This window comes from Phocoena sinus, chromosome 9, assembly GCF_008692025.1.
Source record: "Phocoena sinus isolate mPhoSin1 chromosome 9, mPhoSin1.pri, whole genome shotgun sequence".
NCBI classification, from domain to species: Eukaryota; Metazoa; Chordata; class Mammalia; order Artiodactyla; family Phocoenidae; genus Phocoena; species Phocoena sinus.
In genome coordinates, this window is record NC_045771.1 from 5,168,350 (window position 1) to 5,189,662 (window position 21,313).

General features: G+C 41.3%; 1 protein-coding gene across 1 annotated transcript in view; it reads left to right on the forward strand.

Annotated features, from left to right (window-relative positions):
* KMT2C (lysine methyltransferase 2C) overlaps positions 1-21,313 on the forward strand; it is a 294,073-nt gene that overhangs the window by 257,223 nt on the left and 15,537 nt on the right. The window contains 14 exon segments of the mRNA XM_032643218.1: positions 3,259-3,337; positions 4,909-4,972; positions 6,741-6,811; positions 6,814-6,975; positions 9,881-10,202; positions 10,205-10,225; positions 10,228-10,289; positions 10,291-11,595; positions 15,988-16,200; positions 16,893-17,057; positions 18,503-18,644; positions 18,780-18,927; positions 20,587-20,765; positions 20,852-20,988. Of these exon segments, the coding sequence (XP_032499109.1) occupies positions 3,259-3,337; positions 4,909-4,972; positions 6,741-6,811; positions 6,814-6,975; positions 9,881-10,202; positions 10,205-10,225; positions 10,228-10,289; positions 10,291-11,595; positions 15,988-16,200; positions 16,893-17,057; positions 18,503-18,644; positions 18,780-18,927; positions 20,587-20,765; positions 20,852-20,988 (3,070 nt within the window).

A 21,313-nucleotide genomic window follows, 5' to 3' on the forward strand; every position in this document is an offset into this window, starting at 1 on the left:
AGATTGTAGTTTCTAATGATTTTCATTATTTTATTAAAATACGTTTGATGTGTTTCTTAGTCTGTTGCAGCTGTTGACCTTAGCGATGTTCAAATTGACCATTCTTGGCAGTGAGAGCTTATTCTAGAAGGCTCCTCAGTTTTTTAAAAAAAAAATTATTATTTAGTTTTGGCTGCATTGGGTCTTCGTTGCTGCACACGGGCTTTCTCTAGCTGTGGCAAGCGGGGGCTACTCTTGGTTGCAGTGCCCGGGCTTCTCATTGCGGTGGCTTCTCTTGTTGCAGAGCACAGGCTCTAGGCGTGCGGGCTTCAGTAGTTGTGGCTTGTGGGCTCTAGAGCGCAGACTCAGTAGTTGTGGCACACAGGCTTAGTTGCTCCGCGGCATGTGAGATCTTCCTGGACCAGGGCTTGAACCTGTGTCCCGTGCACTGGCAGGTGGATTCTCAACCACTGCACCAGCAGGGAAGTCCTGATTTTCATTATTGCACAATGTGTATTAACACTATTTCTGTGTCACAGGGCTTCTTAACTTTTTTATGTCTTGAACTTTTTTGACATCCCACTGAAGCCTGAACTCCTCAGAATATTTTAATGCAAAACTAAAAACATTGGTTTTACAGAGGAAATCAATTATATTTGAAATATAGTTAACTTAAATATAAAAGTTACAGCATATGGTGCTTCTCTAATGCATTAATAAATTTGGCAGTAAGTCTGATAACTACCATAATTTCAAAATAGTGATGAACTTAAATGACCTATTAGGTATGTGCAACAACTTTTGCTATGAAAATAGTGCGAGTTCTATTGGTGCAAAGTCACAGTACTGCTGATAATATTGTAGTTTGCTGAGCATAGTCAAAATAGGAGGAAATGCTAAATTTAATTCTGTACGTACTTTAAAATATGGACCTGAGAATCAGAACCCCTGCGCCTTCAGCATCATGTGTATATCACTCAGGTACACTGATCTGTTAGTCGTCAGGTGTGTTGTTAGCCCTTCTGCTGAGCACTTCGAAGAAGTAGAGGTGATGGTCCTTCCTTCAAGTGGTGTCATAAGTTGACTGAGGGTGATAGCCAGTGAGTGCTTTTGGGATTATGAGATTATTCCACACCAGGGCTGTAGTGGAGCCAGGGGGTAACAGATGAATCAAAAAGCTGAGTAAAAAAATTAAAAAGCATATGTTCCAAATTACGATAGTACTCAGATATTAAGGTACAGTGTTTGATAAATAATTTGCAAAATATAATCTTGTTATGTTGATGCATTTGGTAATTCTAGGGGCAGTGTTTTCATCAAAGCAGTAATGTTTCTGTGAAGTATTTAATTAGAGTAAGTAACGTTTTGCCAGTTATTTTGAACCATATAGACTTTCTCTTGGTCAGTGACCAGGTTTTGGTTTGCTTTAACATTTGATATAAAAATGTATGAAACTTTTTCTTTTTAATTAATTAATTTTTTTCACATCTTTATTGGAGTACAAATGCTTTATTTACAGTGTTGTATTAGTTTCTGCTGTACAGCAGAGTGAATCGGCCATATGCATACATATATCCCCATATGCCCTCCCTCTTGAGCCTCCCTCCCACCCTCCCTATCCCACCCCTCCAGGTGGTCACAAAAGCACCGAGCTGATCTCCCTGTGCTGTGCAGCAGCTTCCCACTAGCCATCCATTTTTAAAAATGTATGAAGTCAGAATGGCCATCATCAAAAAATCTAGAATCAATAAATGCTGGAGAGGGAGTGGAGAAAAGGGAACACTCTTGCACTGCTGGTGGGAATGTAAATTGATACAGCCACTATGGAGAACAAGTATGGAGGTTCCTTAAAAAACTAAAAGTAGAACTACCATACGACCCAGCAATCCCACTACTCAGGCATATACCCTGAGAAAACCATAATTCAAAAAGAGTCATGTACCAAAATGTTCATTTCAGCTCTATTTACAGTAGCCAGGACATGGAAGCAACCTAAGTGTCCATCAACAGATGAATGGATAAAGAAGATGTGGCACATATATACAATGGAATAGTATTCAGCCATAAAAAGAAATGAAATTGAGTTATTTGTAGTGAGGTGGATGGACCTAGAGTCTGTCATACAGAGTGAAGTCAGTCAGAAAGAGAAAAACAAATACCGTATGCTAACACATATATATGGAATCTAAGAAAAAAAAATAAAAGGTCATGAAGAACCTAGGGGTAAGACGGGAATAAAGACACAGACCTACTAGAGAATGGACTTGAGGATATGGGGGGGAGAAGGGTAAGCTGTGACAAAGCGAGAGAGAGGCATAGACATATATACGCTACCAAACATAAGGTAGATAGCTAGTGGGAAGCAGCAGCATAGCGCAGGGAGATCAGCTCGGTGCTTTGTGACCACCTAGATGGGTGGGATAGGGAGGGTGAGAGGGAGGGAGATGCAAGAGGGAAGAGATATGGGAACATATGTATATGTATAACTGATTCACTTTGTTATAAAGCAGAAACTAACACACCATTGTAAAGCAATTATACTCCAATAAAGATGTTTAAAAAAATGTATGAAACTTCTGAATTAAGATACATCTTTTGTTTTAGGATGCAAAAAGTTTTTGTAAGCTACCAAGTTTTGTTTTTTTTTTTTGTTTTTTTTTTTTTTGCGGGCCTCTCACTGTTGTGGCCTCTCCCGTTGCGGAGCACAGGCTCCGGATGCGCAGGCTTAGTGGCCATGGCTCACGGGCCCAGCCGCTCCGCGGCATGTGGGATCTTCCCGGACCGGGGCATGAACCCGTGTCCCCTGCATCGGCAGGCGGACTCTCAACCACTGTGCCACCAGGGAAGCCCCCAACTATTTTTAAATAAAGATTGGAATAAATAGTTTTAGTACATAAATTCTAAGAAAATTGTCTTCATTATATTTTTCATCTAAAAGGCTTGAGTTAATTTTAAGGTATAATGAGACATATAACAGCGTGGAACCTCTGGAACAGCCTCATTGACATCGCTGCCCCACTCATCACTGTGGGGAAAGTTACTTAATCTCTCTGAATCTTCCTTTTCATCAAACTAAAAATGAGGGGTAGTAAGAATCCACACTTCACAGAATTGTGTAGTGAGGTTGGGACACAAAAAACAGGGCTTTAGTAAATGTTTTTTGATGAGGAAGACACTGCCATTACTCTTTCTTCCCTGGAAGAGAAAATTGTTAAGCACTTAAAAATAATGTTAGTTCCAAATGCTTCTCATTTGATGCTTAGTACTTCCTTTTCACAGGTTCCCCTTTATGGGCCAGTCGGTGACTGGAACACAGACTGGTGATGGCCAGACTCTCCTTCCACAGGCAGTTACTCAGGTACTGCTGCTTGTAACTAGTCACTTAAGAATGCACGTTTTCCTGTGTCTCTCGCTATTCTTTATGGTGAGGCCTCTTCCAAAAATAGTAGAAGTCCTAGAACACTGCCAGGATGTACCAATATTATCAGCTCAGCAGAAATAAAGACATTTTATTATTTTTTAAGGGAAAGGCAGAGTTTAAAAATTGACAATTTCTGAAAAGGATCTACATTTTTAAGGGTAGAAGGTCACTTGGAGGAAGCCAAATGCTTAGGGTTTGGGGGTTTGCTTTTATTTTACTTTCACCCCACAGAGATATTTTCATGTCCTGCATTTTAGAATTCATTCATTACATTTAAATGTAAAACTGCTATAAAATGTAGAAAATAATGATTATAATCATTTTATTTAGATACAGATAGTCATGTTCTACAGTTTATTCCTTGGAATAATTTAGTTTTTGAAATATTTACTGTTCACAATAATCAGCTTTAAAAAGTGTAAATATTTAAATATTTAGTGTCAAGCAATATCCAGGAAAGTAGAACTGCTCATTTCATATTGTGTTTTCTTCTTTTTTTTTTCTCAAGTATCTGCCAGGGTGGGGGGAAGAGAGAGAGAAGCTGCCTATTTTCTTTATGTCTTTCTGGCGCTTTCTTTTTCGCCCTGCCAGTTAACGCTTCAGGTTTATTATGCTGATAGTTATATTCTTTTGATTAAAAAAGAGAGACCATCTGACACAATGGAAAAGCATAGGCTTCATAGCTGAGTTTTAAAATAATCTGAGTTCCACTATGAGTTTATTGTGCAACTTTGGGCAAATTTTTAAACTTCTGATTCCTGATCTGTTAAATGTTACACCACCTGCTTTGCAGTATTATATGGTTTACATGTAGTGTATTCTGGGTGCTGGTATCATTTTTAGTCATTACCTTATATACAGCTCATACCTAACAGAATTTGTGACAACTCAGTAAATAAAGGCTTTTTCAAAGTTAATTCTGTTTATCAGGCTGTTGCCAGGGAATTGTGAGAGGATAACTATTTGGTCTCCCTGGAAGATATAAGACATTTAATGAGAAAATAAGAGTAACATTTTTAATTAGTATATATTTGTTTTATTATTTGTGTCTGTTAGAGATGTTGGTTTTTGTTCGTAAATAACTTTGTGTTGTGGAGTGGAATTTAGTAAATCTGGAACCCATGTTTCAGTCTTAGTTGCAGAAGAAACCAGGTAGATTTCATCAAAAAGTGGGGTTTTACATGGATCTTTAGCTAAGTATAATACTAACACTATTTGATTTGCCCTACTATTATATTTCTGATGAATAACCCCTTCAAACATATTTGTTTTTCAACTGAAATCTAGCAAATATAGCAGTTCAGAGATAGTTTAAAATGTTCAGAAATTAGGTTGTCACCATGAAATTCATTCTACTTTTTATCAAAATGAAAGTTTTAAAGATGTCATAAGAAATTAAAGTTCTTTTCCCTTTCCATTTCTTTTTTTCTATTTCATTTTTTAAAAGTTTTTTTTCCCCTTGAACTGAAATGTGGAATAAACCTATTTGTAAATTTTACTTATTTTAGGATGGCAGTATAACACATCAGATTTCTAGGCCTAATCCTCCAAATTTTGGTCCAGGCTTTGTCAGTAAGTATAAATCTAATTAGTTACCTGTTCTCTGGGGATTGCTTGTTTGCACTATATTTGTGTTCTTTTAAAATCTTGGAGTTAGTTTAGGTATGTTATTTTAAGTCGAAGTGCCCTCATCTTTTATTAAACATCACTGCCCTATCCGGCATCTTTTCCTCAAGGCATGTATTTCATTCCTTTTTTTCCGTGCATGAATAATTATGGTTAGAGATAAATATTTTAATACAGAAAGATCATCTTCCCCGTTTTCTTCAGTGTTGCTGCTATTTTTTGTATGTAGATTGGGCACTTTACAATCTGTAGAATTAAACCACTTCTTTTCTAATGACTGTCTGCCTAAGTGACAAGGACACTAAATGGGAACAACAAAGGGAAAGATAAGCTGGGTTAGCAGCATGGTGTGAAGTCAGGGATGCAGGATGCCATTGATCCTTTCTAGTTACTTTCAGGGGTCCCAAGGTGGTTCAGGATAGCGTTTAAAGTTCTCCCCAAACTGAACCTTTCTGAAATCTTCAGACTGTTTAGCTAACTTTTTTTTCACCATTATTTTTCATTTTGCTCACCTCTGCTCTCCTGGTTCCAGAAACCAGAAAGGCTTTCCTTGCGGTAGGTCTCATTCTACCAGAAGCAGAACTTCTGAAATCTTGTGAAAAAGCCTGTTCTGAAAAATGCCCTTCAAATTTGGTAGACTAGATTTCAAGTTCATACATGTACTGGAACTTCTGGGTTTAAGAACAAACCCAAAGTCTGACCTTTTGAAATTACCCCTGCACTAATTATTATAATTTGCATACATATTCGCATTAAAAACAAGTAAACAACTGTAACCAACTGGCTTTTTCTGGCTTTATTGCGCCCATTGGCTTTGGTTGGATTCTTATTGTATGACAATATTCTGTTATCATTGATGTAATTTTTCAGCTAATGTCCTTCTTGGAATTGTATTTATTTATTTCTTTGTCTTAAAGTGAGTCAAAAAGGTATATTCTGAATTTCACAACCATAAGGTGACTTTTTTTTTTTTTTGAACTTGGCATCAGTGAAGTAAAGTGCCCTTAAAGAATTAAGAAGGAATATTGCTACAAGATGAAGAGATACAACTATTTGGGGAGATATTAATGACAGTCATACAAGTAGAGAAGATTTTACTTGATTAATGGCTTAATTATAGACATATAAATGACGAAATTCATAAAAATTACCAATGTTTTTAACTTACGGATTTCCTCTATAAAACAGACTTCATTTTGGTCCTTTCTAAAGCTTTCTAGGTTCCCTCCCTCATAGTTTAGGACATACTTTCACCATTTAGAAATAGGGGAAACCCATAAACTTAGGGAAATTAGCATGGGAAATGATACCTAATCCATGCTCTGGACCTTAATAGGTTATGTCTTACTTTGTCTCTTCAAAATCTGTAAAGTTGAATTAATCAAATACAAATATAGTTCGATATATAGTTTGGCTTATGGGTTAGAGAATTTGATAGTTTAGTAGATAAATAGTGTTCCATTAGATAAGTCTTTTGCTTTTCAAAGATTGGGTTTATAATATTTATATTAGCCTGTGTCCTAAAACATGCATTCTTTGGTTTTCTTAAATATTTTTCTAAAATCTTATACTTTATATAGTTATTTACTATTATGTTTTCAAAATATCTATTACAAGGTCATGATGAAAATGTTTCCTTACAAAATGGATTTGTGTAACTTATATTGGACTCTTTAGAAAATTAACACAGGTGAATTTTAACTTTTTTCCTCAGATGATTCACAACGTAAACAGTATGAAGAATGGCTTCAGGAGACCCAACAGCTTCTTCAGATGCAGCAGAAAATATCTTGAAGAACCAAATCGGTGCACACAGGAAATCCAAAAAGGCCCTTTCAGCTAAACAACGTACCGCCAAGAAAGCTGGGCGTGAGTTTCCAGAAGAGGATGCAGAGCAGCTCAAGCACGTCACTGAACAGCAAAGCATGGTTCAGAAGCAGCTAGAACAGGTAACAAATAGGTTTGCAAGACAGAAGCAGTTGTTAATGCATAGAATGTTTTGGTCTGTCATTGATGAATTGTAAAGGATTTCGATTGGTGTTAAATGGCACACAGAAGTGCACTGTCAAAGTGACAGCTCTGAGACCTCTTACTAACTGAAGAAATAACCCCTGTCCTTGCCCCAGAGTCGTGGTCACACAGCACGTACTTTGAGTAAGCGCCACTGATGAGAGAAGTTCTCATAATCCTGACCTAGAAGAACTGTTTTCATACTGGTATAGCTAATACAGCTGGGGAAATTCAGTTACATTCCCTGTTCTGAGAAATCACTGTGCAGAGTCTTAGCTTTCCTGAGGACAGCTCATGGGGAGATCCTAGGCTTTCTACTTGGAGTTGACCTTTGCTTTGCCATGTCCTTTGGTTCCTTAGTTTCTAATGGAATTTCAGATAGAGCATTTGAATCATTCTGGTGGGGTTTTTTCTTGTTTTTTTTTTTTTCCCCATAGTATGTTTTTATTAGTATTACCTCTCAATATCATTTTGGTCTTAAAGTACATTGGTGTATCTTATGTAAAGGACTCATTCCTGAAAAATGAGATCATTTTGCTGTTACTTTCCATTATGAGCCTGATGTTTCTGAAAATGCACATACTGAAATATCAGTTATACTCAAGAAGAAGTAAAATTTTAAATTTTTATTTAGTGTTCAAAATGTTTTAAGTGGCCACTCCTAGGTACTCAATGAATTAAAAACTTAGGTTCACACACAAACCTGTACACAAATATTGACTGCATCTCTAACACACTCACCAAAAACTGGGAACCCCTGGACTGTCCTTCAGTATCTTGACTGTGGTGATGGCCACACTAATCTCTACCCATGTTAAAGTTCATAGAATTGTACACCAAAAAAGGTCAATCTTGCTTTTGATTGTCAATTTAAATCTTACTCCCAATGTTAATAGTGGAAAGGGAGGAATTCAGAGCAGATTGAATCAGTAAAAATCACAGAAGCGCTTTCTGTGTAGTGAACACAGTTACATGCCCTGTCTTACCTGACGTTCTCTATAACCTTATGAACAAGGTAGTATTATCACCATGTTACACGTGAGGAATCTGCTGAGTCATTGTGGAGGTAGGTGACATAACTGATCATTGGAGTAGGGATTTCAACTGTGGCATTTCATCTCCAAGCTATAGCTCCCACAGTAATGTCCCAACAACACGCTGATTACAGTATGATTTCCATTGTTTAAAACCAGGACTATTCCAGAATGAGAGGTTTCCTTTCTCTTTAAATTTACTTTCTGGGGCTGTGTTTATTTCAAGTAAAAATGCTTTTAAGGATTTCTTTATAACTTATTTTTAGCCTTTTTATTGCCTTCTGGTATTTTTATATAAATTTTTTATGACGAGGGCCTAGCTTTTTTGCATATCCATGGATCAAATCCTGTTTAGAAGGTAATACTATACTTGGGAAATAGGACACATCATCTGCTACAACACAGTTGCCTGCAGTCCAGTGTAATCTTATTAAGATAAGCAATTCATGACAACGTTTTTAAGAGAATTTTAAAATGTCACGGCAAAGGCATGGATCACCGCATTCTGTATTCCAGTTAGTGTTCTGGTGCTTTATGTATGTTCATACTCATTCGCCAGTCCGATGGTAATTCCTCAGTTCTAGCTAGTAAGCCAGTCAGGAAAGAGAAGAAAAGAAGTAGGAGTTGCCACAGCTACGGGAAAAGAGACCAGAACCATTATGTGCAGAGAATATGCTAGTCTGCCTGGGAAACTGTTGAAAATAAGTTGAAAACCTATCAGAACTGGCGCGGTGTGCTAGTACAGTACACAAAAATTGAGTGATTTTGGAGGGTATGTACATCATCTTGCACCCCTTTCTCCCAGCTCCCTAAGTGAGGTGGTGTGTCCTTAGGACACAGGTTGTATCTTCATTGAGATTGGTCTGTAGCATCTGCCCATGGGGGTACAAAGGCTTTTGGGGATTAATTAACTGACACAAGTCAGTCATTATATTAGGAGCCTCTTAGGAACTGTTCAAAACGTTACCTCAGGGCTTCCCTGGTGGCGCAGTGGTTGAGAGTCCGCCTGCCGATGCAGGGGACACGGGTTCGTGCCCCGGTCTGGGAGGATCCCACATGCCGCGGAGCGGCTGGGCCCGTGAGCCATGGCCGCTGAGCCTGCGCGTCCGGAGCCTGTCCTCCGCAACGGGAGAGGCCACAACAGTGAGAGGCCCGCGTAAAAAAAAAAAAAAAAAAAAAAAAAACGTTACCTCAGAGCTTTTACATATTTCAGAAATTATAATTTGAATATGTTACCCATTAAATTCAAGGAGTTTTATTACCAATCTAGTCTTTTTAACCTGGAGGGGAGGGTGTGGTATATGTACAGGTAATTCATCTTGTCTTAACATGTTGTGCACTTTTGTATACTTAAGAAATGAAATCTTAACACGTTTAAATGGTTAAAGTTTGAGTTAAATCTCACAGTTAGTCTAACCTTATATATTAATGTAACTTCTGAAGAAGTTAACAATTAGCTGATTCCTGTGTAGCCTTTGTTTTATTTTTATATGTAGTTTAGTTTATGACTCAGAGAAAGATTTTCTTAAATATTTATTTCAGAAAAATGTTTTTCAAATTTGTTTTTGGTATTTCATATTTAGAAACATGCTATTATTGAAAAGCTTGGCAGTTTTAGTTGATCAGTCCTTCCTTTCTTTTTTTTTTTTTTTTCCCCCTTGGTGATTTTTGCCATTGCCTAAGCAAGATATTTTTGCCTCTGCCGGATATAACTGCGTTCTCTATAACCTCCACCATAATCGTCAGCCAGTGTTTTTATTTGACACCCGTAGCACATATAAACGAGTAAGATTTAATTTTGCTCTTCCAGATTCGTAAACAACAGAAAGAGCACGCCGAGTTGATTGAAGATTACCGGATCAAGCAGCAGCAGCAGTGCGCCATGGCCCCGCCCGCCGTGATGCCAGGCGTCCAGCCCCCGCTGCCCCTGGTGCCAGGTGCCGCCCCGCCCCCCATGAGCCAGCCCAGCTTCCCCATGGCACCACTGCAGCTACAGCACCAGCAGCACACCGCGGTCATTCCCGGCCACACGAGCCCTGCGGGAACGCCCAGTTTGCCCAGTTTCCCTGGGTGGCAGCCTCCCGGTGCTCCTTCCCGCCCCGCCCTCAACCCTCCTAGGATTCAGCCTCCAGTGGCCAGTTACCAATAAAAACTTGCCCCCCAGCCCAGGGGCAGTGTCAAATGCAAATCCACAGAGTGGACCGCCACCACGGGTGGAAATTCGATGACAATAACCCCTTTAGTGAAAGTTTTCAAGAACGGGAACGTAAGGAACGTTTACGAGAACAGCAGGAGAGACAACGAATCCAGCTCATGCAAGAAGTAGATAGACAGAGAGCTTTGCAGCAGAGGGTGGAAATGGAGCAGCACGGCATGATGGGCTCAGAACTAAGCAGCAGCAGGACACCTGTGTCCCAGATTCCATTCTACGCTTCTGACCTGCCTTGTGATTTTACGCAACCTCCAAGACCCCTTCCGCAGCCTCCGCAGCAGCAACAGCAAGCGGGCCCGGTTTTACAGCAGCAGAACCTACAGCAAGGGTCTATTAATTCACCGCCCACCCCAACTTTCATGCAAACCAGTGAGCGAAGGCACATGGGACCTCCCTCGTTCGTTCCTGACTCACCGTCAATTCCTGGTGGAAGCCCAAATTTCCATTCTGTGAAGCCGGTACATGGAGGTGTTCCTGGGGCCAGCTTCCAGCAATCCCCGGTGAGGCCTCCTTTTACACCCGCTTTACCTGCGGCACCTCCAGTGGCTAATAGCAGTCTTCCCTGTGGCCAAGACCCGGCTGTAAGCCGTGGACAGAGTTACCCAGGATCAGCCCCATCTCTCATTCAGCTGTATTCTGACATAATCCCGGAAGAGAAAGGGAAAAAGAAGAGAACAAGAAAGAAGAAGAAAGACGACGATGCGGAATCTACCAAGGCACCTTCTACTCCCCACTCGGATGTAACTGCTCCACCAACCCCGGGTGTTTCGGAAGCTGCCTCTGCTCCCGCAGTGAACACACCCGGCGAGCTCCCTCAGCAAGGAGAACCTGAGGCGGCGGAACCGGGCGGCCTATCGCCTCCTGACCCGGCAGCAGGCCCGCTGTGCGCAGAGCCAGAGAACGAACTGCCCAGCGGTGACTTCGCACGAGGGACCCCAGGTCAGCAGACCTGTGCGAGTGCAGAGGTGGATAAGCGCCCCCTCGACGCGCCTGCCCCCGCTGGGAGATGAAACTGGTAGTCAGCTGAGCCGGAGCGGCGCCCTGGCCCAGATGGACCTGAACTGGAGGAGCGCCCTGGGGATCGGGCCAAAGAAAGGGCTGTGGCCGGCGCTGCCTGCCCGGGGCAGAGTCCTCCCCGACCTGCCGGCGCTCCTGCTGCCAAAGGAGATTCAGGCAATGAGCTTCTGAAGCACCTGCTGAAAAATAAAAAGGCATCTTCCCTTTTAAATCAAAAACCGGAAGGGAGTTTTTGTTCAGAAGACGACGGTACGAAGGATAACAAACTGGTGGAGAGGCAGAACCCAGCCGACGTGGTAAGTGTGGCTCAGGAGAACAACTTGCTTTTTTCCCCTTTTATTTTAAAGTATGGTTACAACAGATTAGTGCCAACTGCTGTATTGATTTCAGCGCTATCTTTTATAACCTTTTTACTCTGGAGTAAAAAACCGCAGACCTCATGTTTTGGTTTATACCTATAAACTATATCAAGTAATAATTTGTTTACTGTATCTTTCAAAAATCAGAGAGCTGTAGGGTCATGCGTTTCATACGTAACATATTCCTGTCAGCTGATTATCGCCACATTGAGTTGATCTAACTAAAACAAAGAAGTAAACATCTACACGTCCTAATTGCAGATAGAGTGCAGTTTCCATTAACCTCTTTGAAATATAGAAAATAGCTCACGCACCCTGTTAATACCCTTGGGGACTCTCAGGAATAACCCATATTGGGAATCTATTCTGTTGCAAAGTATTAATACTTTATAGAAACACAGTTTTACAGGTAGATGCTATTTTATCTTTGTGGTTTTCCATGTGTCGATATTTTGCCCTTTTTAAGTTTTTAAGTGTTAGACTTTTTTTTTTTTTCCGGCTGCGTTGGGTCTTCGCTGCTGCACGCGGGCTTTCTCTAGTTGCAGCGAGCGGGGGCCACTCTTCGTTGCACGTGCGCGGGCCTCTCCTGTTGCGGAGCACGGGCTCTAGGCGCACAGGCTTCAATAGTTGTGGGCATGCAGGCTCAGTAGTTTGTGGTGCGCGGGCTTAGTTGCTCTGCAGCACGTGGGATCTTCTAGGACCAGGGATCGAACCCGTGTCCCCTGCATTGGCAGGTGGATTCTCAACCACTGTGCCACCAGGGAAGTCCCCTTTTTAAGTTATAGAACATTGGATTTGCTTTTGTTTTTTCATTTGATGAAGAACTTTGTTGTAAATATACCTTTACAAGATTTGATCTCCTGCATTTCAGTGAACTTCCTTGACATATTTCCCAAACTGGAGTTTTCTAGGTTGTAGGAATGGTTGACTTGTTTATCTTTCAAATGCTACACTACCTTGGCTATTGTGTTCATAAAGCTTTCCCTATAGTGCTTCTCAAATTAGATTTTAAATTTTTCATTTTTTTTAATTGAATGAGGTGGAGTGCTATATATTTAGTTGTCCAAATTTGCAATTTTAAGATTGTTAGTGAAGCCATTTGTTTAGCAAGTATTGGCTTACTCTTTGTTTTCTCTTATTTGTCTGATTCAGTAGAGGTTGAGTGGTAACCCCATAGAGTCATGTAATTTTTGTAAATTTTGGTGGTGGTAACTTTTTCAGTCATATTTGTCATCAGCAAATAGGCTGATCTCTAGCTACTTTGTCCATTGCATCCTCTGCCCCTAGGAATACCAGGCTACTTGCAGTCCCTGAGTGTCTTTCTGATTTTACCCTTCCATATATGGCCATATGCTGCTGTTTTTGCCCTTCTTTGTTTTTTTTTTTACATCTGGCCAATATCTGTATCTTTTAAGGCTCAGTTCTGGAATCATCTTCCCCAGATACCTTACTCAGCTCAGCCAGTCTCAAATAAGTGGATGCCCGTGTGCTTACATAGCAGTTTCTCTAGTACCACTGAGCACAGACGGCTCCTTGAAGGGTGTAGATGGCATCCTGAGCGCCTTTCTCTCTCAATACCACATAGTTGGTACTCGGTGGAGTGAAGTTAGGTCCTAATACTAGTGATTATATGTAAAAAAAACATTTATATTGGGTGTTATGATAGAAAAAGGGATGAGATCAATTAGTATATGTATAAATGTTTGGACTATGTCACATGTTCTCATATCCATCTGGGAGGGCAGCAAGGGGCGGAGGCCCTGGATTACTAGGGGTGATGCCTTCTTAACCACATTCTAGGGGTTACACTGTGCTCGGCGCTTGCCCTGAGGTACGGCAGGCACAATTATTATTCCCGTTTTACAAATGATGAAATTCATTTACTTTCTAGTCACACTTAAGGCAGAATTGTTGTGGCAGTAGCTGGACAGGCCCAGTTTGTCCTCCGTGCTGAGGACATGTGTTTTCTCACACATAAGCTGGCATTAGTTGTAGCGTAGGGGTAAAGCCTTGGAGGCTTTGAGAGCTCACATCACTCAGCTTGCGTCAAATCCATGTTCCGTCTCTTTCCAGCGTGCAGCCTGGGCAGGTCAGGCTTTCTGAGCCTCAGTTTCCTCATCTGTAAAACAGGATTAATAATGCTCCCTGTTACTGGGTTGCCACAGGGATTAAAGGAATTAGGGTACACCTTGTGCTTGTGATATTAATAAAAGGTGGTGCATACCCATGACTACCAATGACATATCTAGGAATCTGGCAAGAGGAACGTAAAATTCTAATATGTGCAAAGGTGTGACCACGTGAATAGCTAATGAATGACTTTATCTTTACTAATAGATGAAAGTGAGAGAAAACAACCTAAATCCACTAGTGTAGTTATTGATTGGATTATTGTTTCTGTATATCTGTATCTGAATATACAGATTTTTTGCAGCCATTAAAATTTGTTACGTATGAATGTTTAATGTCACGGGGAACAAACCACGTCAAGTTTAAAAGGCAACCACCAGAATAAAAGAATACTGAGTGTGATTCATTGTGTGTTTAGCAAAATACATGTAGGCATAGATAAAAGATCGAAAACAAATACATTAAAATGTGAACTATTCCTGTGTCGGGCAAACTTTTGGGTGATTTTTAATCTTTTGTGTTCTTCTGTAATTAAAAGTATTCTTTGAACTGTAGTGATAGCTGCTTTTTAGGGAAGTTGTGAGGATTGGAGAAGTCTGTTCAGCACTTACAGTGCCTGACCCTGCTGCACACCTAATAAGCGGTTGCATTGTTCTTCTCTTATAAGCTGGTAAGAAGTGCTTGTTGGGCCTTGCTCTGTGCTACTCACACTGCAGTCCTTGAGGACTGGCAGCATCGGCCTTACCTGGGAGCTTTTCAGGAAGCAGGATATTGTGCCCCCAGCACAGGTGTACCAGTCAGAAGGTGTTTTTTAACAAGATTGCAGGTGATTCGCATTCATATGGACATGAGAGGCACAGCTCTAGGCCCGGGTTCTCTGAACTTTAATGTATCAGAATCACCTGGAGGGCTTGTTAAAGGTTTGGATTCAGTAGGTCTGGGGTGGGACCAGAGAATGTGCATTTCTAACTGTCCTCGGCGGTGCTCCTTCTGCCGCTCTGGGGACCACCCTTTGAGAACCGTCGATCTAGCCCTGGGATGGGCACTGTGTTCCTGCTTCCATATCCCCTCTTTTTTGTATGAGCCAGGAATGGTTTTTACACTTTTTAATGGTTGAAGAAATCTGAAACAGAGTAGTGTTTCACAGCATGTGAAAATTATATGAAATTCAAGGTTCAGTGTCGATGAATTTAAAACATCTTATTAGACCATAGCCTAGCTCATTAGTTTATGAATTGTCTGTGGTTGATTTTGCAGTACCAGGGCAGAGAGTTGGGTAGCTGTATTTACGCTTTGGCCTTTTACAGAACAGTTTTGCCATCCATGCTCTAAGTCATTTAGATATATATAAATGGAAACTATGATCTGCAAACCCTCAAAGAATCAATGCGGAGCACATTAAAATAAGTTTAGCAACTATAGTTGCCTATAGCAAAGTATAGCTGTCAAGTTTAGAAATAATGGCCCCTAAAAATAGTCCCGTATTTTTAAGTATTGATAGTACTACCCTTAAAAACCTCTTTAAGGACTGGTTTGTTCTTAGCCATAGAGACAAAAGCAAAGAATAGGCTTATTTGCTATCATATAGGTCTTCTTTCATTGACTTTAAGTATGTAGCAGTTATTATTCAGTCAGATGTATGACCATGAACTAATTTGAATGAACAATGTTGTTTGTTTTTAGTGATCTCTGAGGCTAGCTGTTCCTCTCAACTGAGATGCATAGGCTGTGAAACTTTTCTGGAGCTTAGCAGTGGTGCCCGCATACCTTGTATTTCACCCATTCCTAAGGGGAGCCCAAATAAGCCCCCAAGACCACCATGCAGAGACCACCACAGCCATCTAGCTAAGAGCACCCCTTCCTCCACAGTTGCCAGTGGGCAGGAAGAAGGAGCTCCGGGCTGTCACTGGCACAAGTATGGGCAGGCCTGAGGAGTAATGCTTCCTCTGAAAGGGAGAATAGCCACACTTAAGAGTTCTGCTCTCTCCTCAGCTTACTGATTTCCATACTTGAGAATCATGTTTCAAAAAAGGGGTGCTGTTCTCAGAAAACAGGCCATTTGATGCCACCCATCTTCCCTCCTTACTTTGGGTGCCCAGGTTAGGAACATTGTGTCTTAGGATGGAACTGGATTAGCAGGAGCTGGAATTCAAGCGTGTGGATAGTTCACTTATTTCTTAACCTTTCCAATTACATTAGCAAACTTTGGGGGCTCAAGTGCAAGGTGGTTTTGGATGTGGCAACAGCCAGTTGCCAAAAACAGATGGAGGAAGTGAAACCAAGAAACAGCGAAGCAAAAGGACTCAGAGGACCGGAGAGAAGGCAGCACCTCGGTCGAAGAAAAGGAAAAAGGAAGAAGAGGAGAAACAAGCGATGTTCTCTACCACCGACACCTTTACCCACCTGAAGCAGGTGAGTCTTTTGGAGCAGCCCCTTTAAAATTCAAGGAAGTGAGACATCAGAAGCTTTTTCAACCCTGTTAAAGTGAAACTTTCCCAAAAGTAGAGAGTTAAGGGGTAAAAGACATCTCAACAAGCAACCTAATAGCTTTCCTATGTGCAAGCAAACTTGCACCTTATCCTACTGGCACCCCAAAATTTTAGTAAAATAGATGGATTGGTTGGCGCTGGTCAAGATTTACTTATATTCAAAGGGAGCAGCCTCAGCACCAAGAAAAATTCCGTCCACGTTACTTGTGACTCCGGATGCAAAGAAACACAGGCATTGGTCTCTCCCCCTAGTAGAGTGCATTCTTACACCTTTGTGGCTGTTACAGAAGGTGGGAGACAGCTGCTGAAGAGTGCCGTTGGGGGCACCTAGCCTCAGTTCAGCCCTGATTCTTGCTGAGCGAAGATAAGGAAGGTGTTTTTCTTGTTAGAAGCCTGGCAGCATCCCTTTAAGACAGATGAGAATAAGGCTCATTTTTAAGTATATCTCAAAGATTCCGTAGTCTCTCTCACTTATTCCAGCATTTTGATACTTGAATTTTTTAAGTCTTATTTTTCTCAAGCCTTATTTGACTAAGTTGCCTTGGGTCTTAGAAAAATTGAGAGACACTTGTTTTGTTTATCGTGTACATTACTCTTAAATGTGTTTTTCAATAGCAGCTCTCTCTGCTCCCTCTAATGGAACCAGTCATTGGAGTGAACTTTGCCCACTTTCTTCCTTACGGCAGTGGCCAGTTTAATAGTGGGAATCGACTTCTAGGAACTTTTGGCAGTGCTACCCTTGAAGGGGTTTCGGATTACTATTCTCAGTTGATCTACAAGGTATGTTTCTTTGCCAAGGTGTTACCTTGCTTCCTCTTTGGATGCCATATCAGAATTGGTAGAGCTTGTCTTGTTTTTCCATCTAGTTTACATCTATCTAGTCTTCCAAGTTCCATTTAAACTCTAGTTCAACTAAAAGGTTAAAATTTTACCAGGTAAAGTGTTTCCAATATGAACATTTGAAATGTTTGTATAGGTCAGAATACAGATTGTGAAAAACATCCATTGTATATTTCTGTGGTAGGAAAATATGTATTTTCCTATAATCTTTATTAACTCTTAAGATGACTCCAAATTCAGAGTAAATAGAGTAAAAAATGTAGTTAGGAATTTACCCTGAAAAATACAATGAAAAAAACCTAAAAACTTATTTTGTCTAATAATTTAGGTACTAATTGCACCTGTGCATTAGTTCTTAGGCTACAAAAATAATATCAAAGTGAACCAAGTTTATCTTTTGGTAATATTTTTTTAACAAAGTTTTATGATAGGCTCATTAGATACTCTTTACTTCACATCTGACTTGTGTTAAGTGATCTTTTTTGCAAAAATATTTGAGAGTATCATCATTTTTTCTGAGGGCTTCTCTTCTTTAGTATTAAAATCATTCTCTTGTGACATTCCATTTATTATCGTTGTTGGCTTTTCTCTTCAGTTAGAACCTCTCCCAAGTCTTGTAAATGCCTTCTCTTCTGATGCAAGCTGTTCTCCACGCAACTTCATCATCTTCAGAAATCCTAGATCTTTGCAAGATTTGTAATTTTACCTTGCACTTGATTTGCATGGAATTATTGGTAGATTCCAACAGTCCCTGAGAGACTAGTCAATGAATCAATGACAAATTGGTGACAGATGTTAAGCAGGGAGAAATGTTTGCGGGGAAACTACATTTGTTAAGGTTCAGTCCATTTAGTTGTTATTGCTACTCCTTTTGCTTCTTTTTGAGATTTTAGACAATCCAGATTCTAATATCTAAGATACAAGTTGCAGTTATGGATTAGGATCTTAAATTCTCAAGTTTTTGATGGAACTGGGGCATATCTTAATTTAATAAAGGAGTTTTTTGAGAACTCTCTACAATTTATTGGTCGAATTTAAAAGCTATCCTTCACTGGCTTTAACAGTGAAACTTGAAAAGAGTTGTATAGAATCAAATCAGGCACAGTATAAATTTGCTTCTTAATTTCAAAGCTAAGTACCCAAGCTGGGGAAAGTGAGCCAGTGGGTGGTATGTCCAGAGGATGATGGGTATTTGTTCCACTGAAATGCCTCCTGGCCTGTACGTTTCTTTTTCTTCTTGGTGTGCATTTTGGGAATGAAGGTGCCTCTGATTACATTTCTGTACCTTGCCTCCCTGTGCTGAAAATTCACAGAACTAAGTTTTAGCAAGGTCGTGGCATATTTGCTCAGTAGCATATAATTTAAAATTTTTTGGTCTCCTGCAGCAGAATAATTTAAGTAATCCTCCAACACCCCCTGCCTCTCTTCCTCCTACACCACCTCCTATGGCTTGTCCGAAGATGGCAAATGGTTTTGCAACAACTGAAGAACTTGCTGGAAAAGCTGGAGTTTTAGTGAGCCATGAAGGTAGGATGCCAAGCCTCCAAGTCTTGTACCTTTGAGGAGTTTGCCGGCTGTGCGTGGTGAAATGGCAGTTGGACTGTAAAGTTTACCCATTACCAGTTTTGACTGATTTATGGTTTTGTGTTTTTGCTCTTCCAGTTACCAAAAGCCTAGGACCTAAACCGTTTCACCTGCCGTTCAGACCACACGATGACTTGTTGGCCAGAGCGATTGCTCAAGGCCCAAAGACAGTGGACGTTCCTGCTTCACTCCCAACACCGCCTCATAATAATCAGGAGGAATTAAGGTAGAAGTTCCTTTTTCTCAAGTATTTTTTTAGTTATTTCATGTATTTAAAAACGTATTATGTGTTTGTATATAGCATAATGTCTGTAGGAAAAGCATGTAAAAACACTTAAAAGGTGAAATTTGGTGAATAATTTTCTGCAGAATTTAAAGTTTATAAAACATTCTTACTATTAAAAAGAATTCATTTGTGCACTTTAGAAATCTCATATGATATAGGAGGTTCAACAAGTAATAATAATCGAATAGACATTAAGGCATTGGGACTCTCCATGCAAAATATTTCAAAGATCGTTGCCCTTTATAAGCTGTTAATGTGATTTACTGGGTTTATTGACGTTTGCAGATGTCAGAATAAAAGAGCGGCAGTCACAGAGCAGAGCATGCTTTTGTGGAAGAGAATTTAAGGGCTGTCCTGTCCACAGTTTGTAACTCCTTTGTGTCAGTTCTCTAGCCCCAGGATTCTGATGAGGGAAAATCAGCTTCTCCTAGTAGATAGTCACAACCCAGCCAGTTAGATCCAGGGGAGGTTCTTATATATATAGCTCATCAAATTATTCTCTCTTCTTGGAAAATCTGCTAACCACCCGCTCTTTGATAAGACGCCATTGGACTAAGACCCTTTACTGTATAAACGAGAAGACTGCGGACCACGGGGAAGTGACTTGTCCAAAGTTAGAACCCAGCTCTTTGTTTCTCCTGGACCTTACCGCTAGATTCGTGCCGGAGTTGTCACTCAGGGGCAGCTGCGGGAGGCGGCCTCCCGAGTGTGCGTGTCGGGGCCGCCCGCTCCGGGGTCTCACAGGGACCTCTTGGAAGCCTCTCTCGGGTCTCCTGTTAATGCTGCTTCTCACAGCCTTCCTTCAGCCTGACGGCGTCTCCTCTGGGGTGGGGGGGTGTGAGACCCCAGGTTCTCGAGCTGCCGTGCAACGTTTAGCCCAAGACCACACTCGCCCTACAGCCCCATTTGCCTTTGTAACCTTTAGCTTCTTGGACTAGACCAGTCTCTTCCTTTTTGCACTTCACTTTGTCAGTTAAGAGAAATGAAGGCCTATGAAGCCATAGTGGCCAGTGTTCCCGTCTGTGCGCGTGGGCCTGGGTGTGTGGTGGACTGCTGAAGCCATAGTGGCCGGTGTTCCCGTCTGTGCGCGCGGGCCTGGGTGTGTGGTGGACTCCTGAAGCCATAGTGGCCGGTGTTCCCGTCTGTGCGCGTGGGCCTGGGTGTGTGGTGGACTGCTGAAGCCATAGTGGCCGGTGTTCCCGTCTGTGCGCGCGAGCCTGGGTGTGTGGTGGACTGCTCTTTCCTTTTTCAGCTACAGGAGTGTTCCCTAGTCTCAGTGATCTGGAGCTTTGCAAAGGTGTGAGTATCCATTCTTTCTATGCTGTGTTATAATCTGAACGTCTTTCTCCTTTGGCAGGTCTTTAAACTTGGATGCTAAAGCTTTAGTCAGAAGGAAACATACCATTTAAATTACTTTATAGTTAAACATATTTCTTATTTTTTTCCCAAGAGATTTCCTGTTTGGCCCTGAACTGAATCTTTGGCTTCTCAGGTTATTGTCACTGTCCAAAGGTCACACACGTAGACAGGGCTGGGCTGGTGCGGGAAGCCCCCAGCGGCAGCCTTGCGCCTGCTGATGTGTATTTATTCTGCTCCCAGGACACAGGACCATGGGGGTGACCGGGACACCCCTGACAGTGTTGTGCCCTCGTCCTCTCCTGAGAGTGTGGTCGGCATGGAAGTGAGCAGATACCCAGACCTGTCCCTGGTCAAAGAGGAGCCTCCGGAGCCCGTGCCATCCCCCATCATTCCAATCCTCCCGAGCGGCACCGGGAAAGGTAGGGGGCGCAGTGCAGTGCGGGGGTTGGCTGATACGAATGTTTAGAAAAGCTGTTAACACTCAACTCATTCTTCCTTTTTTAAGGGTTGGAATCTAGAAGGAATGACATCAAAACTGAGCCGGGCACTTTATTTTTCACGTCACCTTTTGGTGCATCCCCAAATGGTCCCCGATCGGGTCTCATATCTGTGGCAATCACTCTGCATCCTACAGCTGCTGAGGTAAAGATGGACTGGCTGTTGGACGTTGTAGAATATTACCCATTCCTAAAGGAGTGTCAGATGGCTCACGATGACACGTACAGCTGGGTCATCGCGGATAAAGATTAAAGTTAGGGCTTGGCTTAGCAGTCCCTTCAGACATCTACGCTGCTGTGAGTACTAGAAATTGATCTCGGCCTCAGTCAAGACAGAAAGGGCAAATTGAAGTCAGAGATCTCATTGTTTTAGTAAAGAATGTATAATGGTAAGAGCTCTTCAGAGAGTTGATAGCTATTTACACGTAGAAAATTAAGCAGTGAAGAGCTTTGTCAACAGTGAAAGTTTT